Source organism: Cibotium barometz, chromosome 35, assembly GCF_041138505.1.
Source record: "Cibotium barometz isolate CiBa-2024 chromosome 35, ASM4113850v1, whole genome shotgun sequence".
In the NCBI taxonomy this organism is placed as follows: domain Eukaryota; kingdom Viridiplantae; phylum Streptophyta; class Polypodiopsida; order Cyatheales; family Cibotiaceae; genus Cibotium; species Cibotium barometz.
This window is the reverse complement of record NC_141080.1, coordinates 3,486,918-3,513,079: the sequence shown is the minus strand read 5'-3', so window position 1 is coordinate 3,513,079 and position 26,162 is coordinate 3,486,918. Positions and strand designations below refer to the sequence as shown.

Genomic DNA, 26,162 nt, shown 5'->3' with positions numbered 1-26,162 from the left:
TATTTGCTATGCTATCTCTTTCATGCAATGTAGAGCTATGCTCCCTATGAGCCATGCTATTTTCTTTTATGCAATCTATTGGTCAAGGAAGGGTATTACACTATGACATGCCTTGATCAAGGAAGGGTGTTAGAAGGAATGATCCAAAGTCATGTCAAATGAACTAAGGTTGAAGGGTACTTCATGGCCTAAGGTTAAAGGCAATGTAAAAGCTAGAGGATCAAGTAAACAAGGTAGATTCTGTCATGACATAACTGATGATGTACGTAGTACCTCTTGTGTGTGTGAAAGGACAATGACCTTTGGGGAGATGGAGAGATTTTAGGAGATGCCTTTTGGCTCTTTGTAAAGGTTGTATCATGCCTATTTAAGAGGCTATTCCTAATGAAGAAACACGAATTCTATTGCCCCATTCATGTTGTTATTATGCTGTAATTAAGTCTCCCTAATCATGCTTAACTAGTGCTTAATTACTAGCTTTATGATATGGCTCATTTCCATCCACCATAGCTCATCCATTGAGTATGAGATCAAGCTCATTCATACATTTAGTATTCTATCATGGTATCAGAGCATGATAGAATACTAAATGTATGAATGAGCATTGAAGAGCTTTACCATTTTGTTTTTGAACAAGATATGCAGGAGTCATAAATTCTGTGGTGGCCCTTCCTTTAAGTTTCTTTTCTTCTTCTAGAAGGACACTTTCAATGCCTTCTAAAGTGGGATCATGCATATACTTCAAAGTGGGCATTATGGTGTCATATTCAGGAGGCATAGATTTGAGAAGTATAGCAATGGCATCACTTTCTTTGACTGTTTCATTTATGGCTTCTAGTTGAGCCATTATGCTCTTCATTTTGTTGATATGAGACGCAAGTGTCTCTTCCATTTTTAGCTCCAAGCTGTAAAAGTCAACCTTTAAACTGATTTTAGTGTGTAGACCTTGTGCTCCAAAAGATTTGTCAAGTGTGTTCCAAGCTATTTGTGACGAGTTACCATTACCAATGTAATGAATGTAACTATCTTCCAATCCAAGAGCAATGAGAGCAAGAGCTTTCTCATCCTTGGTTTGCCATGAGATTTCCCCTTCTCTAGTGTTGGGCTTAGGTATAGATCCATTGACGATGCCCCAAACACCATCTTTCATCAACAAAAACTTCATTTTGACTTGCCATGTGTGGAAGTCATGGCCATTGAATTTTTTAATGAGGATTTGAGATGACATCTCCATGAGAAGGTCTTACCAAACAATGGCAGTGTCTAGTCTCATGAGAAATAAGAGAGTTCAAAAACTAGAAGGCACCATCACCATACAAGTGCATGTTGTTACTTAGAAATTCCCCAAACCCTAAAGCTCTAGCATGATGATAGTAGTAGGTTCTAGTTTTTACCCGCATCCTTGGCTTTCTGAATTTTCTTGTGCTTTTGAGGGATTTTCTCACATATGATTCATTTGAGGATTCTGCATCACTTTCCGTCATGATAATGTTGAAGAGGATTTTAAATTGTGATGTTTATTATTACATCATCACAATACCATATGATAGTGAAGTACAAAATCATATTGGATTAGCTCAAACCTTATCCATTCATATGAAGGCTGTCCCTAAAACAGAGTTGACTTTGAGTGTTTCATTGAAGGTCTTCCCAAATGATTCACTTAAAATGCTTTGAACACAATGAATAGCAGTGATTTGCTAAGCTATTGAGCTCAACACCATCCAAAACAAGTGAGTAAATCACTGATACGAGCCTCAACACTCCAGACACTTTGAAAACTGATGAATGACTTGAAGGAGCAGCTACAGTGCATCAATGCTCATGAAATTCAATATGTATAAGCTTCATATCATTGCTAAAGTGCTCACCAAAGGAATTAGTAAACCATGGACCATGTCTCCTGCTGTAGCCGTTTTTTGCAAAAAAAAAGCGCCGATTTGCAGGCGTAATGGCGACGCGATGCTGGCGATTGAACTCTCGGGCAGCTACACGCTGAAAGCGCCGCCTCTTAGCTTTCTTTTGCACCAAAAAGTTTGTGAAATGGTTGAGTATTCAGCCCGCAATCAGCAAAAGACCAGGGTTATGTAGTTGAAGCTTCAATGGAAAGCTTCATTTTGATGAAAATGAAGATCATGGTTTAATGCCTTGTAGATGATGATGATAACTAGGCCTAGGGATGAAATGTTGCTCTGATACCATGATAGAATACTAAATGTATAAAAGAGCTTGATCTCATACTCCATGGATGAGCTATGGTGGATGGAAATGAGCCATATCATAAAGCTAGTAATTAAGCACTAGTTAAGCATGATTAGGGAGACTTAATTACAGCATAATAACACCATGAATGGGGCAATAGAATTCGTGTTTCTTCATTAGGAATAGCCTCTTAAATAGGCATGATACAACCTTTACAAAGAGCCAAAAAGCATCTCCTAAAATCTCTCCATCTCCCCAAAGGTCATTGTCCTTTCACACACACAAGAGGTACTACATACATCATCAGTTATGTCATGACAGAATCTACCTTGTTTACTTGATCCTCTAGCTTTTACATTGCCTTTAACCTTAGGCCATGAAGTACCCTTCAACCTTAGTTCATTTGACATGACTTTGGATCATTCGTTCGCCATGAAGTACCCTTCAACCTTAGTTCATTTGACATGACTTTGGATCATTCCTTCTAACACCCTTCCTTGATCAAGGCATGTCATAGTGTAATACCCTTCCTTGACCAATACATTGCATAAAAGAAAATAGCATGGCTCATAGGGAGCATAGCTCTACATTGCATGAAAGAGATAGCATAGCTCATAGGGAGCATAGCTCTAAAAACTGAAAAAACATAAACATGAAAACATGTCTCTCCAATACTCCATATCCATGAACATTGTGCCTCATGTGCACCATCATGTGTTGAGCATGGAAACCCAACTCCCATCAATCCCCCCTTGTGGGCTACATGGCCAACGTAGGAGAACTGTGAGCATACATCATATCACATGACCTACATCATCGGTGGTCAGAGGTGAACATACATCTTGAGTAAAGGAGTGCATCATCATGGCTTTAAAAAGCCCATTCATCATCAGGTACCTCTTCATCATCATAAGAGGTGGATATATGATTACATTGTTCGGTGGTAGTAGTGTTGGCTGCATTGGTTGAAGTGCTAGCAATGTTTGCTTCCACTTTGTTGTAGCTTTTGTCTGCTAGATGTCCTGGCTTTCCACAAATGGTGCATTGACGCTTTGGTTTGTCTTTGTGGTAGCAGTTCTTTATGGTGTGTCCCATTCTTCCACAGTGTGAGCATTGAAGAGTTTTACCATTTTGTTTTTGAACAAGATATGCAGGAGTCATAAATTGTGTGGTGGCCCTTCCTTTAAGTTTCTTTTCTTCTTCTAGAAGGACACTTTCAATGCCTTCTAAAGTGGGATCATGCATATACTTCAAAGTGGGCATTATGGTGTCATATTCAGGAGGCATAGATTTGAGAATTATAGCAATGGCATCACTTTCTTTGACTGTTTCATTTATGGCTTCTAGTTGAGCCATTATGCTCTTCATTTTGTTGATATGAGACGCAAGTGTCTCTTCCATTTTTAGCTCCAAGCTGTAAAAGTCAACCTTTAAACTGATTTTACTGTGTAGACCTTGTGCTCCAAAAGATTTGTCAAGTGTGTTCCAAGCTATTTGTGACGAGTTACCATTACCAATGTAATGAATGTAACTATCTTCCAATCCAAGAGCAATGAGAGCAAGAGCTTTCTCATCCTTGGTTTGCCATGAGAGTTCCCCTTCTCTAGTGTTGGGCTTAGGTATAGATCCATTGACGATGCCCCAAACACCATCTTTCATCAACAAAAACTTCATTTTGACTTGCCATGTGTGGAAGTCATGGCCATTGAATTTTTTAATGAGGATTTGAGTTGACATCTCCATGAGAAGGTCTTACCAAACAATGGCAGTGTCTAGTCTCATGAGAAATAAGAGAGTTCAAAAACTAGAAGGCACCATCACCATACAAGTGCATGTTGTTACTTAGAAATTCCCCAAACCCTAAAGCTCTAGCATGATGATAGTAGTAGGTTCTAGTTTTTACCCGCATCCTTGGCTTTCTGAATTTTCTTGTGCTTTTGAGGGATTTTCTCACATATGATTCATTTGAGGATTCTGCATCACTTTCCGTCATGATAATGTTGAAGAGGATTTTAAATTGTGATGTTTATTATTACATCATCACAATACCATATGATAGTGAAGTACAAAATCATATTGGATTAGCTCAAACCTTATCCATTCATATGAAGGCTGTCCCTAAAACAGAGTTGACTTTGAGTGTTTCATTGAAGGTCTTCCCAAATGAATGCTTTGAACACAATGAATAGCAGTGATTTGCTAAGCTATTGAGCTCAACACCATCCAAAACAAGTGAGTAAATCACTGATACGAGCCTCAACACTCCAGACACTTTGAAAACTGATGAATGACTTGAAGGAGCAGCTACAGTGCATCAATGCTCATGAAATTCAATATGTATAAGCTTCATATCATTGCTAAAGTGCTCACCAAAGGAATTAGTAAACCATGGACCATGTCTCCTGCTTTAGCCGTTTTTTGCAAAAAAAAAGCGCCGATTTGCAGGCGTAATGGCGACGCGATGCTGGCGATTGAACTCTCGGACAGCTACACGCTGAAAGCGCCGCCTCTTAGCTTTCTTTTGCACCAAAAAGTTTGTGAAATGGTTGAGTATTCAGCCCGCAATCAGCAAAAGACCAGGGTTATGTAGTTGAAGCTTCAATGGAAAGCTTCATTTTGATGAAAATGAAGATCATGGTTTAATGCCTTGTAGATGATGATGATAACTAGGCCTAGGGATGAAATGTTGAGGCTCATATCAGTGATTTACTCACTTGTTTTGGATGGTGTTGAGCTCAATAGCTTAGCAAATCACTGCTATTCATTGTGTTCAAAGCATTTTAAGTGAATCATTTGGGAAGACCTTCAATGAAACACTCAAAGTCAACTCTGTTTTAGGGACAGCCTTCATATGAATGGATAAGGTTTGAGCTAATCCAATATGATTTTGTACTTCACTATCATATGGTATTGTGATGATGTAATAATAAACATCACAATTTAAAATCCTCTTCAACATTATCATGACGGAAAGTGATGCAGAATCCTCAAATGAATCATATGTGAGAAAATCCCTCAAAAGCACAAGAAAATTCAGAAAGCCAGAATGCGGGTAAAAACTAGAACCTACTACATACATCATCAGTTATGTCATGACAGAATCTACCTTGTTTACTTGATCCTCTAGCTTTTACATTGCCTTTAACCTTAGGCCATGAAGTACCCTTCAACCTTAGTTCATTTGACATGACTTTGGATCATTCCTTCTAACACCCTTCCTTGATCAAGGCATGTCATAGTGTAATACCCTTCCTTGACCAATACATTGCATAAAAGAAAATAGCATGGCTCATAGGGAGCATAGCTCTACATTGCATGAAAGAGATAGCATAGCTCATAGGGAGCATAGCTCTAAAAACTGAAAAAACATAAACATGAAAACATGTCTCTCCAATACTCCATATCCATGAACATTGTGCCTCATTGATGGGAGAAGGAACCTTGAAATTTTTTTGATTTATCTTCAATTTGCAGGCTGTTGCAGGAGATGGGGGCAATTCTTGCTGCTGTGCAGGTGGGCAATAGCAGACGCCTTCGCTTCCTCCTCCTTGGTCTTCTTGTGTTCTTTTGGTGGACTCAAGCTGCCAGCGCCGGTGTCAGGCGATGCCCAGCTTCATAGGAAGATCGCCATCGCCCACAAGGAGAACGTGTCGAGCTTGCCTTCGCCGTCTCCGTCTAGCCAGCCGTCTTTGCATGCAGGCGATCGCATTTTATGCTGTGGTTAATGTGCTGATGCCTTACAAGCACTCAATGTGCCTGTAAATCAAGGGGCTTTCATGTATTTGATGTATATGTGGCCAGGGGGAAGCATCGTGAACACTCTGGATGCCTTCATGTGCGCCAATGTACCATGCATGATCAGAAATTGATCTCAAATCAAGGGGCTTTTCAAGTTTTCATACTCGTTGAGCTTGGCAAAGCAGCAGGCAAGACATTTATGCCTTGAATCTTCAGAAATCAGCTTGCAGTCAAGGGGCTTTTGCCCAATTTCTGTTCGGGACTGTTGTATGCAGTGTACAGGACTGTAAAAGTCTGATTTTCACTCATTTGGACAACCAGGAGAGCATTTATTGCTATTGTACCTGCTGGTACAGATTTGGCACAGCTTTGTGCATGTTTTGGCATGGCTGTACACTGTTTTGAGTGACCAAAAGGTTCAATTTTAGCTGCTAAAATTGCCGATACAGGTTTGGTACATCATTGGTGAGCACTTGGTACTGCTGTACAGTACTTTGGAGAGGCAAAAGAGCACATTTAAGGTGCTGTCCAAAATCTGCAGCAACCAGATTTTGGTGTTTTCATCACAAAAAGTGGGAGAAAAGTTGCATTCTTGCTTCCGCAGTGGGAGATAAAGCTTGGGAGAACATTTGTGAGCACTTTGTGTGCTTTGGGTGCAGTGTTTGCACATTTGCAGGGAGTCAGGCATTGACAGGTTGTATTTTGCTATGGCAACCACAGGTGAGAGCTCTTCATTGCTTCACATCAAGAAGCTTGAAGGCTCGCATAACTATGATATTTGGCAAACCCAATGCTACAATGTGTTGCTTCAGAAAAAGCAGCACAAGCCTATCAAAGAAAGGGGTGTTATGCCCGCTTCTCTTACTGCTGAAGAGTGGGAAGATATGGATGAGCTGGCAAGATCTACTATCATGTTGTCTGTGTCAGACTCATTACTTTTCAGCATTCGTGAAGAGAAGACAGCTTGGGGAATGTGGCAGAGATTGCAGGACTTGTATGCCCAACAAAGTGCCTCAAGCAAAGTGTATTGGTTGAAGAAACTCATAGGCCTTCAGATGAAGGAAGGGGCTTCTATGACAGCCCATCTAAATGAGTTTAATGGTATTGTCAGCCAGGTCATTAATCAAAAGTTGGCAATGGACGATGAGTTCAAAGCCACCTTTTTGTTATGCACTTTGCCAGAGAGTTGGGACACATTCAGGACAGCCACTAGCAATTCGCATGCTATGCTGTCATATGCAGATGTTGAGGGTGCTCTTCTTCAAGAAGAGATGAACAGGAAAAACAACTCTGTTGGCAAGTCTAATGCAATGAATGCACGTGGGAGATCCCAGCAAAGGGGGAAAAGCCAAGAAAGGGGAAGGAGCAAGTCTCGCTCCAAAAAGGATTTGGAATGCCATTATTGTGGCAAGAAGGGACACATTAAAAAGCAATGCTACAAATGGAAAAATGATCAGAAAGAAAAGGGAAAAGGCAAAGACAAAGAGAAGGATGAAGCCAAAGATGTAAAGCCAAAGGGCAAAAGTGGAGTCAAGATCGAAGAAATCAATGTGTCACATGCAGGTGGCAGTGAGGATGAGGTCCTCTTTACGTCTTCACTTGATGCCCATTCACTTCTTACAGGTGGTCATGGTATGCACTCATGGATCATTGATTCAGGTGCCTCCTTTCATGTCACAGGTTGCAGAGACTTGTTTGTCAGGTACACTGCTGGCAATGAAGGAGTTGTTTATTTGGGTGATAACCATGCATGCAAAATTCTTGGCAGAGGTGATGTGAGGCTTGTATTTTCAGATGGCTCACAGCTTATGCTCCATGATGTCAGGCATGTGCCTGAGATCAAGAAGAATCTGCTTTCTACTGGACAGCTTGATGATGCTGATTATGTTACCACATTTGGTAGTGGAAAGTGGAAGATTAGTAAGGGCTCACTGGTTGTTGCCAGAGGCTCTAAGGTGGACACTCTTTATTTCATGCATGCAGGTGTTTGTCACCATGCAAATGTAAATGCAACCGAGCTGCCGGAAATCTCTATGTGGCATAGCCGGTTGGGACACATGAGTGTCAAGGGAATGGAGCAATTGTCTCGTTTGGGTTACTTGCCTTCTCTAAAGTTTTCAAGTTTTCAGTTTTGTGAGCATTGTATATATGGTAGGCAACTACAGTGCCCCCACAAGAAAGCTCTTGGACAGAAAGATGCTCAGTTAGAGCTTGTGCATACAGATGTATGTGAGATGCCTCAGCTTTCTTTGGGAGGGGCAAAATATTTTGTGTCTTTCATTGATGATGCCACACGCAAGGTGTGGGTCTATCCTCTTCGCTTGAAGAGTGATACATTCTCAGTGTTTCAGAAGTTTGTTGCTCATGTTGAGAATCAAACTGGCAAAACACTGAAGGCTTTGCGTTCCGACAATGGTGGAGAGTACATGTCCAAACAGTTTCAGGACTTTTGTGATGCTAAAGGCATCAAGAGGGAGCTCTCTACTCCTTATGATCCTCCACAAAACGGGACAGCAGAGAGGATGAACAGGACCATACAGGAGAAGGTCCGTTCTATGTTGTCACATGCTGCATTACCTCATGGTTTTTGGGCTGAAGCTCTGATACCAGTTGATGGGGAGAAACCTGAATTAGGGTTTAGAGTTCATTCATGGGAGACATACACAGAGAAGCAAGGGAGAGAGAGAGAGAGAGAGTTGTGGAGATAAGTCAACTCATGAAAAGCATGAGTGTGTGACTCCCCTATCACACATGTATATTGCACTAGTACACATAGTGCACTTAGTACATTAAAAGTACTAAGTGTACTATGTACTATAACTTATGGGCTTGTACACACTATAAGGGTGGGCATAACGCCTTTACCCCAACACTCATGTGCACCATCATGTGTTGAGCATGGAAACCCAACTCCCATCAATCCCCCCTTGTGGGCTACATGGCCAACGTAGGAGAACTGTGAGCATACATCATATCACATGACCTACATCATCGGTGGTCAGAGGTGAACATACATCTTGAGTAAAGGAGTGCATCATCATGGCTTTAAAAAGCCCATTCATCATCAGGTACCTCTTCATCATCATAAGAGGTGGATATATGATTACATTGTTCGGTGGTAGTAGTGTTGGCTGCATTGGTTGAAGTGCTAGCAATGTTTGCTTCCACTTTGTTGTAGCATTTGTCTGCTAGATGTCCTGGCTTTCCACAAATGGTGCATTGACGCTTTGGTTTGTCTTTGTGGTAGCAGTTCTCTATGGTGTGTCCCATTCTTCCACAGTGTGAGCATTGAAGAGCTTTACCATTTTGTTTTTGAACAAGATATGCAGGAGTCATAAATTGTGTGGTGGCCCTTCCTTTAAGTTTCTTTTCTTCTTCTAGAAGGACACTTTCAATGCCTTCTAAAGTGGGATCATGCATATACTTCAAAGTGGGCATTATGGTGTCATATTCAGGAGGCATAGATTTGAGAAGTATAGCAATGGCATCACTTTCTTTGACTGTTTCATTTATGGCTTCTAGTTGAGCCATTATGCTCTTCATTTTGTTGATATGAGACGCAAGTGTCTCTTCCATTTTTAGCTCCAAGCTGTAAAAGTCAACCTTTAAACTGATTTTAGTGTGTAGACCTTGTGCTCCAAAAGATTTGTCAAGTGTGTTCCAAGCTATTTGTGACGAGTTACCATTACCAATGTAATGAATGTAACTATCTTCCAATCCAAGAGCAATGAGAGCAAGAGCTTTCTCATCCTTGGTTTGCCATGAGATTTCCCCTTCTCTAGTGTTGGGCTTAGGTATAGATCCATTGACGATGCCCCAAACACCATCTTTCATCAACAAAAACTTCATTTTGACTTGCCATGTGTGGAAGTCATGGCCATTGAATTTTTTAATGAGGATTTGAGATGACATCTCCATGAGAAGGTCTTACCAAACAATGGCAGTGTCTAGTCTCATGAGGAATAAGAGAGTTCAAAAACTAGAAGGCACCATCACCATACAAGTGCATGTTGTTACTTAGAAATTCCCCAAACCCTAAAGCTCTAGCATGATGATAGTAGTAGGTTCTAGTTTTTACCCGCATCCTTGGCTTTCTGAATTTTCTTGTGCTTTTGAGGGATTTTCTCACATATGATTCATTTGAGGATTCTGCATCACTTTCCGTCATGATAATGTTGAAGAGGATTTTAAATTGTGATGTTTATTATTACATCATCACAATACCATATGATAGTGAAGTACAAAATCATATTGGATTAGCTCAAACCTTATCCATTCATATGAAGGCTGTCCCTAAAACAGAGTTGACTTTGAGTGTTTCATTGAAGGTCTTCCCAAATGATTCACTTAAAATGCTTTGAACACAATGAATAGCAGTGATTTGCTAAGCTATTGAGCTCAACACCATCCAAAACAAGTGAGTAAATCACTGATACGAGCCTCAACACTCCAGACACTTTGAAAACTGATGAATGACTTGAAGGAGCAGCTACAGTGCATCAATGCTCATGAAATTCAATATGTATAAGCTTCATATCATTGCTAAAGTGCTCACCAAAGGAATTAGTAAACCATGGACCATGTCTCCTGCTGTAGCCGTTTTTTGCAAAAAAAAAGCGCCGATTTGCAGGCGTAATGGCGACGCGATGCTGGCGATTGAACTCTCGGGCAGCTACACGCTGAAAGCGCCGCCTCTTAGCTTTCTTTTGCACCAAAAAGTTTGTGAAATGGTTGAGTATTCAGCCCGCAATCAGCAAAAGACCAGGGTTATGTAGTTGAAGCTTCAATGGAAAGCTTCATTTTGATGAAAATGAAGATCATGGTTTAATGCCTTGTAGATGATGATGATAACTAGGCCTAGGGATGAAATGTTGCTCTGATACCATGATAGAATACTAAATGTATAAAAGAGCTTGATCTCATACTCAATGGATGAGCTATGGTGGATGGAAATGAGCCATATCATAAAGCTAGTAATTAAGCACTAGTTAAGCATGATTAGGGAGACTTAATTACAGCATAATAACAACATGAATGGGGCAATAGAATTCGTGTTTCTTCATTAGGAATAGCCTGTTAAATAGGCATGATACAACCTTTACAAAGAGCCAAAAGGCATCTCCTAAAATCTCTCCATCTCCCCAAAGGTCATTGTCCTTTCACACACACAAGAGGTACTACATACATCATCAGTTATGTCATGACAGAATCTACCTTGTTTACTTGATCCTCTAGCTTTTACATTGCCTTTAACCTTAGGCCATGAAGTACCCTTCAACCTTAGTTCATTTGACATGACTTTGGATCATTCCTTCTAACACTCTGATACCATGATAGAATACTAAATGTATGAATGAGCTTGATCTCATACTCAATGGATGAGCTATGGTGGATGGAAATGAGCCATATCATAAAGCTAGTAATTAAGCACTAGTTAAGCATGATTAGGGAGACTTAATTACAGCATAATAACAACATGAATGGGGCAATAGAATTCGTGTTTCTTCATTAGGAATAGCCTCTTAAATAGGCATGATACAACCTTTACAAAGAGCCAAAAGGCATCTCCTAAAATCTCTCCATCTCCCCAAAGGTCATTGTCCTTTCACACACACAAGAGGTACTACATACATCATCAGTTATGTCATGACAGAATCTACCTTGTTTACTTGATCCTCTAACTTTTACATTGCCTTTAACCTTAGGCCATGAAGTACCCTTCAACCTTAGTTCATTTGACATGACTTTGGATCATTCCTTCTAACACCCTTCCTTGATCAAGGCATGTCATAGTGTAATACCCTTCCTTGACCAATACATTGCATAAAAGAAAATAGCATGGCTCATAGGGAGCATAGCTCTACATTGCATGAAAGAGATAGCATAGCTCATAGGGAGCATAGCTCTAAAAACTGAAAAAACATAAACATGAAAACATGTCTCTCCAATACTCCATATCCATGAACATTGTGCCTCATGTGCACCATCATGTGTTGAGCATGGAAACCCAACTCCCATCAATCCCCCCTTGTGGGCTACATGGCCAACGTAGGAGAACTGTGAGCATACATCATATCACATGACCTACATCATCTCGGTGGTCAGAGATGAACATACATCTTGAGTAAAGGAGTGCATCATCATGGCTTTAAAAAGCCCATTCATCATCAGGTACCTCTTCATCATCATAAGAGGTGGATATATGATTACATTGTTCGGTGGTAGTAGTGTTGGCTGCATTGGTTGAAGTGCTAGCAATGTTTGCTTCCACTTTGTTGTAGCATTTGTCTGCTAGATGTCCTGGCTTTCCACAAATGGTGCATTGACGCTTTGGTTTGTCTTTGTGGTAGCAGTTCTTTATGGTGTGTCCCATTCTTCCACAGTGTGAGCATTGAAGAGCTTTACCATTTTGTTTTTGAACAAGATATGCAGGAGTCATAAATTGTGTAGTGGCCCTTCCTTTAAGTTTCTTTTCTTCTTCTAGAAGGACACTTTCAATGCCTTCTAAAGTGGGATCATGCATATACTTCAAAGTGGGCATTATGGTGTCATATTCAGGAGACATAGATTTGAGAAGTATAGCAATGGCATCACTTTCTTTGACTGTTTCATTTATGGCTTCTAGTTGAGCCATTATGCTCTTCATTTTGTTGATATGAGACGCAAGTGTCTCTTCCATTGGTATCAGAGCAAATTGTGTAATACAAGGCCAGATATTCAGTATGCAGTCTCTCAGTTGAGCAGATTCATGCACAGCCCACGGTTGTCACATTGGCAAGCTGTGAAGCGTGTATTCCGTTATTTGCAGGGTACCTTGTCTCTTGGGTTGCTTTATCCTGAGGGGGGTGACATGCAGTTACATGCTTACAGTGATTCAGATTGGGCTGGTGATTTTGATACCAGACATTCCACTAGTGGGAATTGTTTCTTCCTTGGCGCTTCATGCATTTCTTGGCTAAGCAAGAAACAGACCACAGTGGCCACTTCATCTTGTGAGGCAGAGTACAGAGCAGCCTGCACTACTACTGTTGAGTGTGTTTGGCTGCGTCGTCTTATGACTGATATGGATATTTCAGTGGAGGAGCCTACACCTATCTATACTGATAGTCAGAGTGCCATTGCTGTGGCCAGGAATCCTGTGTTTCATGCTCGCACGAAACACATTGAGATTCACTATCATTTTGTTCGGGAGAGACTCCAGGCAGGAGATATCAGTCTGATCTACTGTCCTACAGATCAGAATGTGGCAAACATCTTCACCAAGGCATTACCACGTCCGAAATTTGAAGCATTCCGCAATGCTTTGAATTTGTTTCCTTTTGGTGGATGATGTACAGTGATCACATATCACTCCAGGGGGGTTTGTTGGGTTTTATGCTGTGTATGCACCCAGAGGAGTGCTAGTGATCATCAGTAGGTTACTGGGGCACTTTTTACTTCAGTTAGTGGAGGTTTTTTCCCCCAGTTTAGTTCAGTTTCACTTATATGCAGTTTATAAGTGTTTTGGTCCACCCGGCACATTTATGGCCGGACATGTGAACACTTATCCTTTAGGGGTCACTATCATGTGGCTTGTACTTCACTTTTCTATCATTGAGATATACTGCAGTCGTGTTCACTCCCTCTGCTTGGTTTTCCACGCCTGTTTGCTTTCTGTAAACCCTAACCCTAACCCTGTCCTGTCTTCAGCACCCCCTGATCTTTGTCATTGAGCTTGCACTCAGCCATGAAATGCCCCAATTGACCACATTGTAAACAGTGTCCAGCAAAAGCTCCCCAACGGAGCTTGAAATGCACACCTCATTCCTGGTGACTTAAGGCGCAACCATGGACGACGAGGACGAGCGGTATTCCATAACATACATAATCTATTCCGATTGTTGGACCTGGAACGGGGCGGAACCAAGACTTAAGATTGCATTGCATCATGCAATAGAGGCCAATACACAGCAGGGCAATTCTCCACCTCCACCCAAATGGGACATTCCTGCTCTTGAAACTCAGTCAAGGGTCTCCATGGGACGGCATGCACCAACTAGCCACCCTCAAAAAACAAAGGCACTTTCTGAAGCACCAACTGCCAAGCTTCAGGCATTTTAAACAAAATTTCAAAAAAGCCCCTGGGTCCGTTAAAAATTTCAACTACCACATTTGACTGCAAAAGGGAAGTCAACCACTAATGGATCATATGCATTGGCAGCAAGCGCCTTGTGAAAAAGAAAATTGCAAACTTCTCATGGATCACCCAACAAGGGCATATTTGTCTTTGGGGTTGCTCCCACAACCATAGCCTCATCTTCATTGTCACCGCCAGAACATTTAGGCCTCTTAGAAAGGCCTAGCTCACGAAGTTCATCCTCTATCTCGCCTTTGTAAATGTCAGGACCCAAAGCAGCCACTGTTTTGTTAATGAAATCTTCATTGAGAGTCGACATCTCTCCCACGTTCTCCTGTCTCTCCCTCTCTCTCTCTTTGTGCTGAAAGCCTAAAACAGCAGAATACAGTTGTACAAAACCCTAAAACAGCAGCCCCAAACCCTAAAGCAGCAGTTTGAAACCCTAAAACAGCAGCCCGAAACCTTAAAACAGCAGATTGAAACCCTAAAAACAGCAACCCAAAACCCTAATACAGCAGTAAGAGAGCAACTCAAAACCCTAAAACAGCAAAAAACAACAATTCAAAACCCTAAAACAGAAGCAGACAGCGATTTGAAACCCTGAAACAGCAGTAAGAGAGCAAATCAAAACCCTAAAACAGCTTCTCTTCACACAGATCGATCTCTCTCTCTCTCTCTCTCTCTCTCTCTCTCTCTCTCTCTCTCTACTTGATCTGGATGACCCTATCAAACTACAAGAGCTAGACATCACTGATACAGAGATCATCACAGGACCGTGAGGAGATCATGGTGTATGGGAGACACTTCCTAGAGCTAGGAGCTGCACATGGTCTTGTTTTCTATAACGGGATGTCCCGATGGCCCTCCTCAGACGCTCTCACCTCCTTCCCTTACTCAGGAGGTACCAACACCATGGAGTACTTGATGGGATCTCCAGCTTTGGCACACCTCCCTCACTTCTCCATCCTGCCACCCCCCTTTGAAGCTGACCATGCCTACCTCTCTTTCATCTTTGCCCCAACCACCAGATCCCTGCCCCACCACCTCCACCTTCTTCACAAAGGGCATGGTCCTCACTTTCCTTGCTAGCTATTGCCATTGTAAAGCTTCATGCTGTTATAAAAGGTGATCTTGTCCACAAGCTCTCTTTTTTTTTCGTGAAATGGTGTTTTATATTATATGTAAAAAATGTAGAGGGGCAAGCAAATCTTCATAAAACCTGATGCAATGCTGAATAACCTCAGAAGGTTGAGTAACAAGGTTGCCTTGGGCATCCATCAGCCTAACAATATTCTCACGCATATGTTTTTGATGCAACTTATCATAGAAGCGATGAGATTGACAATTAGCATCCCGCAAAGCATCAAGACGTGCAAGTAGTTTAAAGCAAACATATTGTGCTTCCTGCACCCTAGATAGCTCCTTTTTCAGCCATTCTATGGCATCCACAACTTCAGCATCCATAGAGTCAGTAAACATGAACGCCTGCAAGCCCTTTAAAAGCGACTCAAGAAGAGCCACATGCTGTTTTTGTACGGAGGCATTAGCAAGACCATAATGCCGCGCTAATTTCCGAGTTTTGGTAAGGAACACTGGCCAAGCATGATAATCAGCCATGGACACTCTTGTGGAGAAATGTCGTATCAACTGACGCATATAAACATCAAAAACTTCATGCTCCAAAAAAGTGTGATTTAAGCGCAAAGGCAAGCGTCCCAACAAGCCTTTATAAGTTTATATGCATCCACAGGATGATAGACCATTTCAAACACAAGCGGCCAATGATCCGACAAAACCTGTTGCTGATCAACCATCATAGTAAGAACCTCTAGCTAAAAGAGATCTTGATGTAAAATATACATCCTATCCAATCTAGCATAAGTGCCCCCAAACTGTTGTGAGGCATAAGAGTAACCCCTTTCATCTGGATGCAACCAAGACCACATGTCTTGTTTTAGCGACCTTGCTACAAAAGCTTCCCATGCCATTCTCTCTGGGACATCCATTACAGAATGAGGCGACGTGGCTTGCTCCCTGGAGACACACATATTAAAGTCTCCCATCACAAAGCCAGGATGAGAGATTGAAAGAGCACACAAGTCATTCCACAGCAAACAATGTGCACGAGCATTATTTGGAGCATACACCCCTAACAACCATAAAGGCGTATCATCCCAAACAATCTGTATCACTAGAAATCTTCCATGAACATCTTGAATCACAAGAGAAGGCTGAAACTGCGAACGAACAGCAAACATAACACCTGACTGCGAAGCAGGATGTCCGCTGTAGAAAACATGAAACCCGTTATATACATAGGCTTTGCCAGCCAACTTATGCTGCTTATGTTCAACTGCACACAAAACATCCCAACCATGACAAAAAGTTATACGCCAAAGCCTGAACTGCTTTTGTCGCGAAGAAATACCCTTTACATTCCATTGTACAATTTTCATAAGCCTTCCTAGAAAAGGAATCAACAAGGCCATGTACCAGGCCCAGGACAATCTGCCAAATCACGAACCTTTTGAAGCATTGCATGTTTAGACATGGTATTTGTGATCTCAGACTGCCCTTGGAGTTCCCGAGCACGTGCCGAAGGGTAATGACCATCCCATGGCGAGATCACCTCACCCTTCGAACCAAACACAAGAGGCAATTGTTGTTGTGCTTCTTTTGTTAGGCGACTTCTAATAGGATAGCGTTCTACTCTATCCACCCCAAGAGCCCCTGTACCCTAAGAAAGTTGGCCTCCCGGCCTCTCAATCCTGGTCTGTTGCTGGGCACCTGAACCCAAAGGGCGACGAGAATATGTATGTAAGGGCCCCTGATGAGTACGCAAAGGCCGCCGCCAAACAGCATCTGAGAAACCCCCCCGCGGGGCAACAAATCGTGTCTTTTTACCACGTACTTCCACCCATGGCTGCTCAACCTCATTCTGAACATCCACATGTACATCCATGTGCTGGGCATCATGTAAAGGAGCATCATGCTCATCTTCCAGGCAACTACCCATCAACGATATCCTTGGTAGCAACAACTTGTTCTTTCTTAGGGCATTCTGAGACAAAGTGGCCCATCTCACCACATTTGAAACAGTGGCCAGCAAATGTATCCCACCTCAATTCATACATTAAAGGTTGCAGCCCAGCCATATTGACACGCAAATGTGTCGGCCTAGGTCTCCCAGTATCCCACAACATGCATAGACGATTTCGGTTTCTAGATGTCATTCGAGGCACCACCAAGACATCACCGATACCTCGCATGAGACCTGGTAAAACACGCCAAAACATTGGTGGGAATTGTTTCACTTCAACCCAAACTGGGCAAGCCTGGCGCAACATATATTGGTACTCTGCCATAGGCTTTCACGGAACCACATGAACCAACTGCCCATCCAAAAAGAGTGGCACCTGCTCCAAGACTGCCCTACGGGCTTCCGAAGTGCGAAAAAGTATTTCATAAAAGCCTCTCGGACCATCATAAATCTCCTCAAGTGCCTCAGGTGACACCAAGCGGCCCAACCATGCTCTAAGACGAGGCAACAACGGAATACGCCCAATAAAGAAGAAGATAGCAGCACGATCATGAAAATTTGCTAGCTGTTGTAGCAACAAAGGAGTCTCCATGCATACATCAGCCACACCACCATTATCTACTGCAGCCATTTGCACACTATTTGCCTTCACATATTCTTGCAGAAGCTCACCAGTGATCTACAGCAAACGTGCAAACTCCGGAGAAGGTACCTGAGAACTTTCCTCTGCATTCTCTCCAACATTCACCAACATTCACCAGAGTGTAGCTTGCATCAACATCAAGCCTTTGACGTTTTTGTTGCTCCGAGGCATCTGAAGCATAACCCACATCCTTCTCGATCATCTCCTCAATAAGATCCATGTTAAGGCTATTGGCAACCATGCCACCAACAGCAACAGCCGGGTCATCCAAATCCATGTACAAAAGCAAAGAAAACCCGTTCTCTCAAACCCTAATTCAGCATCTGAAAACCCTAATTCAGCACTTGCAAACCCTAAATCAGCACCTTCATAGATCGATCCAAACCAGAATACGTTAATACCTGTACACAGACCCTCTCTCTCTCTCTCTCTCTCTCTCTCTCTCTCTCTCTCTCTCTCTCTCACACACTCAGAAAGGGATGTACAGAGAAGAGAAACGAAAGGAAGAGACGGGAAATGCTGCAGATCACCGGGGTCGCAGGACAGAGGATGCAGGTGCACAGCAGATCGCACATCTAACCGACAAGTTGCAGCTCGACAGGTCGTAGGTCGCAAGTCATAGGCGTGCAAGTCCCACAGGTGCACACAGGCGCATAGGCGAAGGTCGCACAGGTAGCAGCTCGCAGAGGCACACACAAGCGAAGGTCTCTCTCTCTCTCTCTCTCTCTCTCTCTCTCTCTCTCTCTCTCTCTCTCTCTCTCTCTCTCTCTCTCCATAAGGTCTCTATCTCCTTTGCTCTCTCTCTCTCTCTCTATTGTATTGTCTATGCTTCCACCTGTGCATACTCCAACATGCAACTCCACCATCACTCTGAAGGGGGGTTTGTTGGGTATTTCAGAGTTAGTCTATAGTCTAATCAAGTGTCCTTAGTGGTGTGAACACTCTCTTATTCAGGGTCAAAAGATAAGGCATTGATGCCTATAAAAGCATTGTACATGGTGAAAGTATGTAGTGCAACTCCTCTCTATTGTGTGTTGTCATACCTCTCTCTCTCTCTCTCTCTCTCTCTCTCTCTCTCTCTCTCCGCACCATGGTCATGGGTTGAGCTTCCATATCATCTCTCTACTTGCACTCTACTCCTACACAACTATCATGGATATCTTTCATCCTCCATAGCTCCTCCTGGGATACACTAATTCCTGCAGTCACCTGTCAGAGCAACAAGTGATAGTTGTCACGCCTACTCAACATTATTAGTGGAGTTGATGAGAGGCCATTCAGGTATGCAAGAGGATAGTTTTACTTATGCCATGTATACAGAAGAGGTACATCCATCCATCATCACTCTCCCCTTACACGGATGTTTGATGACAAATAAGAGAATGCATTATAGGTAAGGTTTGAGTCTTGACTTGCCCATCACCTTTGATAACTTGTATTCTCTTATACCACCCCAGTTCGGTCGTAGTGTCAACATGGACCCGACCATGGGGTGAGCGACATGGTCGAACTTGACCTAGCCCACCTCAGCACCCTTTATTACTCCAGATCGGTTGTACAGTCCTTTAGAGTCAACATCACCCAACCACGCCGTGGGTGACATGGTCGACCTTGACATAGCCCTCAGGTCCCATAGTGACATCCTTCCATTATCATATATTTCACTGTGATACCCTTATATCCTCTGTCCACATCAGTAGTTCATATAGACGATTGGAGGCAGGTGAACAGCAGAATCCATTCATTGTAACTAGTTGAAAGGCAGCCTAGGACATTGCATGCATGCCATGAGGGAGTCATCCGTGATTCAAACTCTCAGAGGCTATGTATGGTCACATCATTTCCCACATATTACCCCATGATTAAGAGATTGAAACAGCCATGAATTACATTGTCTTCTCGGGTAACATCGATCTATTTTTGCCATGAAGAACAGCAAACTGTCTTCAAACTCTCAGAGGCTATGTATGGTCCCATCATTTCCCACATATTACCCCATGATTAAGAGATTGAAACAGCCATGAATTACATTGTCTTCTCGGGTAACATCGATCTATTTTTGCCATGAAGAACAGCAAACTATGATAGAAAATGGAAAGACACTTACAGAAAAGATGTTTAAGGAGCGAGTGCACTGCCTCTCACAGTGTGAGGAGGCTAGCCTGGCAAGTTGTTGAGGAGTGAACCTGACCCCCATCATCGCTGTCGATCCACCTTCGTTACGACACAGAACCAACAGTTAAGCTCATTACACACTCAGACGCCGCCCATTCCAATGAAGATGCCGGAAAATTCTCATCCAATCTCATCCCTATTATACATATGGGACATTGCCCGGGCATTTGCACACCTCATGAGGGTGCTCAAAATTCTCATATAATCTCATCCCTACGTAAATATGGGACATTGCCCGGGCACATGTTGTGAAACCAACCTCACAACGATGCACGTACCGTGGATCCGAGGTTTTTCATTTTCTCTTTGTGTAAGCCTCACGTGTTCGACTCTTAGTGAAGAATTAATGTAATGCACTTGTATTCATTAGGAATTTTTTGGACCCAAAAAGGGCCTCTTAAGGATTCCTAATTTTAAGGGATTAGAGTTTAAAAAGCTGGGCGGAGACAATTTTTTGCCTTGCCACATCAGCCATATTCCCCTAGTTTCACTTTTTAAAGAGAATATTCTCATACTCTCTCTCTTACTTTTTGAATTTTTTATCTTCACTCTCTACAAATTGAATCTTTCTTGTCAGTTTAAAATCTCTTTCCTCATTAACTCCCACCATATCTCCAGCAAAACATTCTTGTGTTTAGGTGGGCCCCAAAAGGTGAAAATTTTTAGTTTTCTATTTTTTTACATTTTGAGGTGGAAAAAACACCACCCAACCAATATATATGATGAAAATACTTTTTTTCCTCCAAAAAGCTTGTAATTCAAGGGTCACATCAGAAGCCTATCAGAAGCCAGTACATCCATAACTAACTGTCAAGTCCCCACAACCCCATAAACATAACTAACTGTCAGGAACCACTACATCCATGAGATCCCAAAATTGTGGGAATCCCAAAAATTATTATTTTATTATTTTTCTCATAAATGCAATTTATTGATGAAAAACTCCATGTTAGTATATTTGTATATCAAAATTATTATTTTCTACTCAGAAAAATGGATTTGTGTTAAACCTCCAACAACAAACCTCCAACAGCAAAGTTTTAACACTCTCTCTCTCTCTCTCTCTCTCTCTCTCTCTCTCTCTCTCTCTCTCTCACAGAGAATCTCTCTGCTTAGCTATGGAGCCTTTGCAAGTTGTGTGTGTAGCCCCTTGCGAAGCTAGAAAACGGAAGGTTAATTTACACATTCATATTCCTGAAGAGTATGGCAGCTCTAAAAAAACCCATCCTACTGATGCACAATCTGTCCAAGCTCATAGGATAGCTAATGAGAAAAATATAGATCTTTGGGTTGATGGATATCTCTATCCAATTGGCCCTCCATTAAGAGCAAACCCTCCTTTCCGCGATTTATCATCTTTTATGCAATTTGTTGGTGAAGGAGAGCTTGGCTTGTTAGGATATTGCAGAAGATTGACTACAAGTGGAGTTTGGCAAACCCATATTCTCCAATAATTGCAAGCATCACAATTCACCCTTTTACAATGTCAAGAAGGACTTAAAACATCATCAGATAAAATGAAAGAGATCCTTGCAGAGAATGTGGAGAAGGATGCAAAGATTCAAAGGCTAGAGGAACTTATCAAACGACTCAAAGAAATGCCAAATGGTGCTCGTGAATGCAAAAAGACATTAGCTAGTATAGAATCTCTTGCGTTTAAAGGTGGAGCATGAAAGAAAAGAATTCATACAACAAATTAAATAACATAAACTTTCATTATGCACTCACTGATTTAAACAAAATAGTCATGATTTGTGTTCTACTGCCATGAATTTTCTGCGAGGTGTGTGGTTCTAAAACGAAGAGGGATGGAAGGATTTGGTCAAAGACATTCTGAATACCAAGGATATTCTCTCAATTATTACTGATCCTTATCGTCCTAAAATACGCCAAGCTGTTGTCAGCAATGTGGTGAGCAAGATTACCACCTCCATCGATTCTTCATCAATTCAACATGCTTGTGATGTGGCTAGAATCGGCTGGTTCCAAGCAATCCGTCAGGTTGTAAAAGATGCATTTCTAAGACAAGGGATCACTGGCACTTTATTTCCTACACTCTAGGTGATTCACAATGTCAATCGTATCAATAATGATGATGTGCAGCAAGCTATAGGATAGTTTTATCACTGGCACTTTATTTCCTACACTCTAGGTGATTCACAATGTCAATCGTATCAATAATGATGATGTGCAGCAAGCTATGGGATAGTTTTATCACGTTGAGGACACACTAACATTAGACAGGGTCGAGTAGAAAGAAAAGGAAGACAACAAGTACAGAATTTCACTATGATGTTTATAATAACATCTTTGTTCATATTGAGAGACAATAAGCTATGGTAAAGTTCCATGGCCTTTCACCAGAAGGTGAGAACTTTCAATTGCTACTATTCATGTTTTTCAGTATAAAATGAAGACGATTATTTTGTTTTGAATATTATAAATTACTGTTTATTTACACTTTTGGGGAGCACACTTTCATTTGTGCTCAAGCTAGATGAGTGCCAAATTGTGAAAGGTCGGAAGCTAGAACGTATAAGCATTATGCTCATGAATGAGGCCATGATATGTGCATGGGAAAGACTACCAAACCAAGTTTTAGTGTGCAATCTGAGAAAGAGGTCTGATGGCTTGGTGCATTCGAGGTACCGAGAAGTTTTAGTGTGCAATCTGAGAAAGAGGTCTGATGGCTTGGTGCATTCGAGGTACCGAGAAGGAGACACATGAGGTATTGACATGGATGTTTTGAAAGGACTCCTTAGATAACATATATAATCAAAAAGCAAATTGATGATCAACTTTTAGATGTAGAAAACATAGGAAAGTTCAAGGTGGATTGGCATCTTGGGAGAGATTTAAAGACAATTAAATGCATGATGGGTTGTGCCCAAAGCGCGACATCAAGATGGCCTTTTCTATACTGCAATGCTCAGATTGATATTCCTAGGCAAAAAAAGACAAATGGAAAAAGTATGTAGAAGGTTGATTATGTTGGGAAGGATGCCTCGAAAGGTCCCAAGAAAGGGAAGAAGCAATAGGAAGATGCAGTAGATCCAACCAAGTCAATTGACGATGAAGATGAGGAACAACCAAATGCAAGATGAGGAACAACCAAATGGAAGGTGTCATGTCTCCTGATATGCTAAGAGAACCAAACAGGAATTCAAATTGGAGCCCCATCATTAATTTTCCACTAAATAATATTCACTTTTGCACACTTTATACATTCATGAGAATCTTCGATCGATTGCTTAAGTGCCGTATCGATTATGCATTCACAATGCCTACACAAGAGAGGAAAGTTACAGCCCTTGGTAAATTAGAGCATTTTTGAATTCTCTGGGTTACAATGGCAGAAATGTGAAAATTGAAGTGAACAAGCAGGCCTCCGGTATGTCATATGAGGTTGCTCAAAAGGTCTCCATGACCGGAGCAAAGGTAAGGAGATTTTTGGAGAACCTAGCAAACATAGAGAATTCAAAGAAGACTTGGGGACTCTAGAGAGACCTGTGTGCAATCACCACAAATGTAGATTGTTCAATGCCAGCTCTTATAAATATGTGCAAACAGCTTTGGATAAATTTCAATAACATGGTTTGCATTATGAATCAAAGTAGCACAACTGCCCAAGAACGAGCATCATTCCAACAACATATCGTAGAATTCACCAAAAGTGTGCTAGGTGCTTGGGGAGAGAGTAAAGTAACATATTATATGGTAAGTTGTATAATTAAAAAATAAACTGGTATTTTAACCTAGACTTTTTCTAATTAAATTCTATTGTCATGTGTACAACGCATAGTTTATACGCATGGTGTGTATTTCATGAACAAGTATGGATCGCTCGACATGTGAGTACCCAAGGGATGGAGAAATCACATTATAAAGCAAGAGGGGTTTATTTCAAAAATACAAGACATGGAGGTGGAGCTTATGTAGAAGGAACACGTACAAACTATCTACAAGAGATGTTTAATTGGTTTTATCGCACAACCTTTGGAAAGGTATTGGTTATGGAGCTGGCCCAACAATCAAAGCTTGCAAAAGAGGCATGCAAGACTGCAAAAAGTCATGCTCGGCTTGAATGGTTCCAGACCAAGGCTCCCCATAGGCATAGTGCTTAGTGTGCACCGCGAATGAGGAGACAAGGGAGGCGTTGGGTTGTGCATGCACTAGCACAAATCTAGATGTAATAAGGCTAAGAAAACAAGTTTAGTTAGGTTTTTTTTTGCCCTTAAAAAAAACTATTAATAGTTCCTTCACTTACTTCATTTTCATTTCACTTTTTTAGAGAGCTTGAGCTCAAGATCTACGTAGGCACCCACGTAAGGACACCAGCACATCACCACGTTAGCATAATAGGCATAGTCGTACAGGGATATGGCACGCACCAAGAACATTGCATGTGTTACCATGCCTTCACAAAACACAGTGTAAGGCACCCAACGACCACATACTGGTGGCAACACCACGGAAGAGAGTGATCCCTGGGATTCTAGGACACGCCCAATGGGATCACCAGAGTCCAACCCTCCTCCCACAGCAACACCAATACACACACATGCAGGCCCTTTTAGTGGGAGCAAGTGCGTGAAGAAGAAGACCCCACGATGCAGCCACCCCAGAGATCAAGACAGAGACTTCGATGATGAGCAGTTTGACTGGGTTGGTGAAAACATTCCTACGTTGCGCACCACCACAGGTGGCAAGATCCTACTACCAGGATAGGGTCCCCTACCTACTTGTGAGGAACTTAATACACAGGTACCACAACAACAGGAGGAGGAGGATTCAGACTATGAGAGAGATCAAGGGGAGGTTACTGCAAGTGGCGCAAGCGCAGAAAGATCAAGCTCTTCAAGCCAAGGAAGTCCCAACCTTGCCCAATACACCAACACAACACAGAGAGCTCCAAGGAGAAGGATGCGCCAAGGACATAGGGCTCTACAAGAAATCAAGTTTTATCAGAGGAACATTGAGTTGCCGCACAGTCAAGGAGATTCTCCAACGATATAGAACATAGTTCCATGTGCAAGGGATTACCCTTGAAGCATTGCAAGAAGCCTCCGAGGCTTACCTTGTTGGGATTTTTGAAGACACCAACCTCCTTGCAAATACATGCAAAGAGGATTACCATTTCTACTAAGGACATGCAACTAGCTCGGCGTATTTGAGGTGAGCGTGATACAATCTAGAGATCTTAGATGTTAACTTGCTTTTTGAAGCAACTCTTTTGTTTCAAACTCCCCTTTGTAACAAGCCTATCTAGCTTTCATTTATAACCTTCTAATAATTTAAATTTTAAGTTTCGCTTACAATGTCTCAGTGTCATCATGTTTGCTTAACATGGAGTGTCTATCATGTGCCAGTTTGTCACCCAAGGCATCAGAACTCCCCCTGGAGGGCTGAGGAAGTTGTGCCAGAACAGTGCAAATTTGGCCTCTGCAATGGGCGATGTAGGCTAAAAAATCGCACTATTCTGGCACTTCTCCCCTAGCCACCCCACTGAGGATCATTTCTAATGTATTTATAATGAAGTTGAGTACACTGATTGTGAGAAACAATAGTTTACAAGATAAAAACACCTTTAATCATGTGTAAAAATATATTTTTTGTCATTCAATGCATCAGAATTGCTCCTGGAGGGCTGGGGAAGCTGTGCTAGAACAGTGCAAATTTGGACTCTGCAGTGGCGGTGCAAGCTTAAAATTTGCACTGTTCTGGCACTTCTCCCCTAGCCACCACTCAGGATCATTTTTGATGCATTTATAATGAAGTTAAGTACATTGATTATGAAAAACAAAAGTTTACAAGATAAAAACACCTTTAATCATGTGTAAAAATACATTGTTTGTCATCCAATGCATCAGAATTACTCCTGGAGGGCCAAGGAAGATGTGCCAGAATAGTGCGAATTTGGGCTCTACAGCAGTGGTGTAGGCTCAAAATTTGCACTGTTCTGGCACTGCTCTCCCAAGTCCCCATGGTCATTTTTGATGCATTTACAAAGAAATTGATGGTACAAACTAGAACAAACAATGATATACTTGATGAAAATAAGTTTGCAAAACTGTATTGTATTCATAATAAGAAGTGATACATCATCTTCACAAAAGCTTTTTTACAATATTGAGCTTCCTTCTCTTGTTATTGGGCAGAGTGTGCTCAAGGCGTGATTGGGCTATTTCTTGAGGATCCTTTGTGCCTATGCTTTTGGCTATACCTATACGAGCAAGAAGCTTACCCCT

At 41.8% G+C, this 26,162-nt stretch overlaps 1 protein-coding gene across 4 annotated transcripts in view; it reads right to left on the bottom strand.

Moving 5' to 3' along the window:
* LOC147618064 (ATPase complex subunit) overlaps positions 1 to 20,069 on the bottom strand; it is a 75,136-nt gene extending 55,067 nt beyond the window's left edge. The window contains exon 1 of one of the 4 annotated variants that reach the window (XM_086775305.1): positions 19,847 to 20,069. In XM_086775305.1, the coding sequence (XP_086631431.1) occupies positions 19,847 to 19,939 (93 nt within the window). In that variant the 5' untranslated portion in view covers positions 19,940 to 20,069. The remainder of the gene's footprint in view (positions 1 to 19,846) is intronic. The other 3 variants (XM_086775307.1, XM_086775308.1, XM_086775306.1) reach the window with 3 other exon arrangements.
* Between the last annotated feature and the right edge of the window lie 6,093 nt (positions 20,070 to 26,162).